This window comes from Oculina patagonica, chromosome 11, assembly GCF_052425735.1.
Source record: "Oculina patagonica isolate OP01 chromosome 11, crgOcupat, whole genome shotgun sequence".
In the NCBI taxonomy this organism is placed as follows: domain Eukaryota; kingdom Metazoa; phylum Cnidaria; class Anthozoa; order Scleractinia; family Oculinidae; genus Oculina; species Oculina patagonica.
The window spans coordinates 7,951,468-7,957,448 of NC_135768.1; the positions used below are offsets into that span (position 1 = coordinate 7,951,468).

Consider the following 5,981-nt stretch of genomic DNA (forward strand, 5'->3'; position numbering starts at 1 on the left):
TGAAGAAATAGAAGTTTTTTTTATGCCACGCAAATGAAGACAATCTATCGAACAGTAGAAACGAGTGGTAGTTTAAAATTGCTTTCTTCAATATTTTGACCAGTCAGAAATAACATGTGACTGAGCTAAAATCTATCTGGCCGGTCAACACTACCGGCAACTGTCTGAATATTATTCAGTTGAGCCCTGGACCTGATCATCCAGAGCCTGGAGTAATAGGGGGCCTGCTCTCGAAAATATTTTATCTCGGCACTGCATCCCTTAGTTTGGCCTAAAAATCAGTAGGGGCCCAGGCCCCTCCCCTAGATTTGTGTTGGTTTTGAGAATTTGGTGCGACATCTAGACATTCCCTAGAGGGGAGGTCTAGGGGGGAGGTGCGGTGGCCTATGGTTAGCGCGCTCGACTCCTGGTCGAACGGCCCGGGTTCGAGGCCTGGCCAGGGCGCTGCGTTGTGTTCTTGGGCAAGACACTTTACTCTCACAGTGCCTCTCTCCACCCAGGTGTTTAAATGGGTACCGGCAAATTTACTGCTGGGGGGTAACCCTGCGATGGACTAGCATCCCATCCAGGGGGGAGTAGCAATACTCCTAGTCGCTTAACGCTACGGAAACCGGGATAAGCTCCGGCTGTATGCGCCACTTGGCTCGGACACAGACTTTACCTAGACATTCCCTTATTGACAATATGCCTTTTGTATCTAGAGGTAAGACATGGACCATTTAATTTTTGAGGGGAGGGGGTTGGGCAATTTCTTCTGAGTAAGATGTTTTTTTAGCATTGCTTGTAAGTTTTTTTTTTTTTTTTTTACTAGCACAACCCAACCATGTTTACCTGGTGAGGCTTGCTTAGATTTTTTCCCGTGCTTACTTGTGCATGATTTTTTTTCTTCTGCTACTACTTTTCCTACGCAATATATTTTTTTCCTTAATTGCCCAACTTGCCCCCCCCCCCCTACATGTACCTCCACACAAAAATTAAATGGTCGTCCCTAAAGTGACATGTTTTTCATTTAAAAAATACATTCTGGTCTAGAATTAAAAATATACATATAGCACTGAAAAGGAAAGAAGGCTGCAGTGTCTGAGATGTACATGTATAGAGCTTGATAAAGACCTGTCCAGTCGTCCAGGGAAAGTAGTTTTTTCCTGCCAAGCAAATAACTTTTAATGCTCACTTGCCTTAGAGGCAAGAGCCCAGTTTACTAAATGACAATTTCAAGAAAATAAACTTAGGCAAGCATGTTATGGCCATGAGCAAGCAAAATTTGGGAGTTGCTTGAAGCTAGCCTGCATTGCAGACGTATTTTCATCTGCTGTTTGCAGGTTACTTGAACCAAGTTTGATTTAAGTTTTTTTGTTGTTTTTTTCAAGTCCTGCATGTATTGTCAGTGTAAAGCATCATCACTGCTTTCGTCATCATGAATTGATGTGTTTTCTAGCTGTTGAAGGGCTTTCTTTGCTTTTTCCTCTTCCTTGCTCCACAGCTCATATCTCTGAGAACTAAGAACCTGCTGAGCATGGTCCTGTGTCCAGCTTGCAAACATGTCTGCTCCCAGCTCTTTATGAAGTTCATTTCTTTGCATGTGGGATTTTGTGACTTCATTGCTCATTCTAAAGCAAGATCAAATATTTACATCAAAGTTTGCAAGCATTCGTGAAAATGATTGATGCACTGGTTTTGTGGGTTTAAGTGCAACTACTCAAAACTTGACAGAAGAAGAGTTAGAAAAAGATTTTGGTATGGCACGCACAAGTATCTATAAATCTGGTCAAAACTACTGGTAGTTGAGAATAATAAATATTCTTTTGAACTCTTTCCCCCAGCTCAATGCTGTTTCCTGGGGTTTGCAATTCACCCGTCTTTTTTTTTTTTTTCACAAAGCAACATCACTCACAGCATTTAATTGGGGGAGAGGGGTTGGAAAAAAAAAAGCTGTGGTACCCAAATTAGTGGACATTTGGTTAATCGTCTCAACAGGTTTGTCCAGGATAATTTTGTAGTTTGGTTAATGCAGGGGCAGGGAATGGTAAATCTAAGCAGGGTTAATTGTCAGTGGGTTTTTGAGTAGCAGGTTCCATCCAAAAAGTAGGGGGCTACGAAATACTCAGAACCCTCAGAACTGACCTACTAATTTATTCCGAGTAGCCGGCGCAGTATTCGGAATAGCCGGTGAAATGCGCCGGTTGCTGGCTTATTTTGACAACCCTTTCTAAGCCTTTGTGAGGTCAAGACTAATATCTTTTTTGCAAGCCTATGACTTTCTTAGCCATGCAAAAAAAATTGCTCTCCATAATGGCATTACAAAAAACAAAAAAAAAAGTGAGCGAGACTCAGAGTGGGGTCCATGAGATTTCACTCAAATTTTATTGTTTTGAAGGACCTTTTACCACCCCTTAATAGGGTACAGAATAGAGGCCTGTTTATCTCTCTCTTTTTTTTCTCAGATGGGGAACTTTGGACAGGGCTTTACCACTGCATGTAGGGCTCACAGTGTCCTTGCCACCATGTCTCAGACCAAAAAAAATAACTTTTGCTACATTAGCTCTTTGAGGAGAATTACTAGATTGAAGTTTAGACTATTTTTGTGTCAACAATGTACAAACAGGCTAACCGAAGTGCTATTCAGGCTGACCGGAGTAAAAAGTGGGCTATTTGGAGAACGTAGTGGGCTAACCGGAGTGAAAGTCTGCAGTCTGCAAATGTCAGACAGCGTTTATAAAGCATTAAGCTTTTTTTAATAATCCAGCAAATTTGTACTCACCGCTCGCTTTCGTTCAAAGCGCGCTGGTAAAAGTTGTTCATTCTCTCGGCATCTAATGCAGCGTCCTCGGGGTTAGCATCAGATCGCTAAAAAAGAAGGAAGATAAGAATAAAGAGAAACGACGACGAATGATGAAAAAGTCTGAGGAAATGTAAGCTTAAGGTGGCCGAATGCAGTTTTTACGTGGCTCAAAGGCGCGCGCTACGATTTTCTGCTTGACGTCATTATTGCTCGCGCGGGCTAAAATGGCGCTTGCAACTCTAAACAGAAACGAAAAGGAGTTCCATCTGTTTTACCACGCTTTACCAAATTTGTATACAAAAGAAAACTTCAAAATACTTCCAGATAGGTCTTGAAACCTGGGATGGAAAAAAATATGGCAAAAAAGGTGGATAAACAACCGACAGAGAAGTTCTAATTTTTCTTTCATTATCGCTCGCGACGCATGGCGTCATATTAGCGCGCGCGCGCACGCGCAATTTGATTCACTTCGGAGGTCGAAAAAGCCAGATTTTGATCCAGATTTTCTCGAAAACCTACCGTACAACCTATTATGAAACTTTTACAATTAAATTCAAGGGGTGAACCACGTCCACAGCCAAAATTTTGAAAAAATCTGTAAGACAGATTTTGAGCTATTTTAAAAATCGGCAAAATATCACATTTTCCTATTTTGCGAAAAATCTGTCTTACAGATTTTTATATTATTTTGCATGAATGATATATCAAAGCCAATTTTTTATTTCTGAAATTTTAAGGTAAGGTCGTACGGGTGGATTTTGAGAAAAACGCCGTTTAAACTACTAGTGCCAGTCCCCTCTCAAGCACTCGGCCGTTCATTTAAGCTGTTTATTAGCATTTTTATTTTCCAAATATCGCATTAGATGGTTTTAGGATTTAACAAACTGTGATAAGAAAAAGAAAAAAACTTTTCTGGAGATTGTACAAGAGAGTTAAAGATTGGACTGATTTGCCCTCTCAAAACTGTATTAAGCCACCTTAAGCATAACGAACACATGAACGAAGCTGACGAAGGTATTTTCTAGAGCCGTTTTCGATGTCTAGTTGCTTTACAATAAAAGCGGTTTCAGACGATTTTTCTCAATGCAATGATTTTTTTAAAAGTCGTAACATGGATCACTCAATATGTACTCACTTCATTTGCTTGTGCTTTACATTCATCAGAAACGAATTGTCTCAAATCGTCGTGTTGATTCTGTTCGTCCGCCATGTTTGTAGTTTTGTTTTGGTTACCGTCGACAGTCAGTTTTCATTGAATTTACATGACGTACCGTACCAGTCTTCCTCAAGAATCCCCGCCGCGTTCGCGCCTATCGCGCGATCAGGGCACTAATCAAAAGCCCACTGGGCTTAGTGTCTCGTGACTCTTTTCAGAGTTTAATTTATTTGAAAATAGACCGCTTTTCACGTCTATTTATTGCTTGTAAAGATATCGAAAATTAAAAAGTGTGCATCTAACATAAAGAAACATTTAGACTCCTCACCCCTAAAATTTGAACTAAAACTAAAGCTACTTTTGTCGCTCGATAAAAGTTGTGACATTCACAACACGATATACGAAACTCTTGATTCTGTTGTCAATTCAGACACCTTTGTCGTGAATGCTTGCGCTGAACTTCACGACTTCACAGTTAAAGATAAAAACAAAGGTTTATTCCAACTACAAAAGGTTCTCACGCGAAAGGCTCAAAATCCAACTAAAAAATATATATAAGATTACATGTGTCGCGTATCTTGTTTATTTCACTTCCGGTTAACGATTGTATGTCATAGTCACGTGGTGTCATGCATGAGTGCACCAACCATGCTTTCCGCTTTTCAGTTGTCGAAGACGCCATTAAAGCTGGCTTAACGGATCTAAAGTGTTGTCCTTCGTTTATTTACGTACTCAAGACGTTACAACATGCTTATTTAAAACAAAGTTTTGAAATCGATGCCTTTATAATGGTATCCATTCCGATCACTATCACGGTAATTAAGCGTCCATCTTGATTCATACTGATTGATCGTTGCTATTTCTGTCAGGCGGATAATGTTTGTACTTATAATTGTCACGCGACTTGTTTCCGACACCTTATCAAAAGCGATTTTTCCAAGCAGCCGAAAGTAGGCTTGACTTAAATTCAAAGTACACTCCAGCACGTAGCCGTTGAACAGTTATAGGACTCCGATAACAGCAGAAAAAGAATACAGACAGATACTTAGCTGTGGGAAAACGCTGTATTGCACTTTGATTCATTAAGCATTTATCTGTCACAGATAGTTCTTAAATATCTAAAAAAGGTCAACAAAGTCACAGATTCTCCTTTGTTGTTTTGTGTTTGTGACTGATAAGAACGTTTTCAGCCTCACGTTTCAATAAACCCACGCACACTACCAAGCAAAGTTTCATGGTTGACCTTTCGCGTGTGTCTTCGTGACTGGGGAAATTTGGAACTGTTTTCCAAAATGGTTTAGGGTAATACTCAAATTAAAGACACACAAGGAAAATAATGTCCACGGGATCTACCAGGTGTTTTGAACTAGTTTAATCAGCACAAATTCTAACATGCCCAAGCTAGCTAGTCAACTAAAGTAAAGGCACACATGTGGTTCGACTACTACGGTCTATTACATCTTTGAAATCGGATCTAATCAAAAATGGAAACGGCAAAAAAAGGTTTTCCTGGCATATTGTCGGTCGACATACCTACAGTTCTGTACGGCGCAATCCTGTTTAAGACATGCTTTTCCCCTATTGCTGTACCAAAATCATAAAACACATTGTTCTCACGAAACGGTAGCTATTATCTGATTGACTAATATGACTAGAATGGAGGGAATCTCGTGTGATCGCTTTTATCACTAAGAAAAACAAACAAAAAGCTTAAAAATAAACGCAACTGTCAGTGCAAACAGCATCTGTTTTGTTTAAATCTGATGATCGCATTTTTCGGCCTTTACTAAAAAAAGAAAATTTTGACATGGCGGGAAAAATATTGACATGGCGAGAAAAATATTGACATGGCGGGAAAATTCCGCGGCCTCAGAAAGCACTGAAACACGCATGGAATGCACCTTCTCCCCTGTAGTATTATCTCGTGTCGTCATGACAACGTCATGACGTCACGAGACAAAAAGAAAGGACGGGTGTTTTTTTAGCGCCCTGCGCGCGATCGTGTGCGCGCGATCGCGTGCGATCGCGCGCCATCGAGAGCCC

General features: G+C 40.4%; 1 protein-coding gene across 1 annotated transcript; it reads right to left on the reverse strand.

The window, feature by feature from the left end:
- Positions 1-1,374: 1,374 nt before the first annotated feature.
- On the reverse strand, positions 1,375-4,036 carry LOC144631026 (uncharacterized). The gene is made up of 3 exons (XM_078489387.1): positions 3,918-4,036; positions 2,762-2,847; positions 1,375-1,610 (listed from the first exon to the last, which is right to left on the reverse strand). The coding sequence occupies exons 1-3, from the start codon at positions 3,990-3,992 to the stop codon at positions 1,385-1,387; spliced, it is 387 nt and encodes a 128-aa protein (XP_078345513.1). The 5' UTR covers positions 3,993-4,036; the 3' UTR covers positions 1,375-1,384.
- Positions 4,037-5,981: the final 1,945 nt, after the last annotated feature.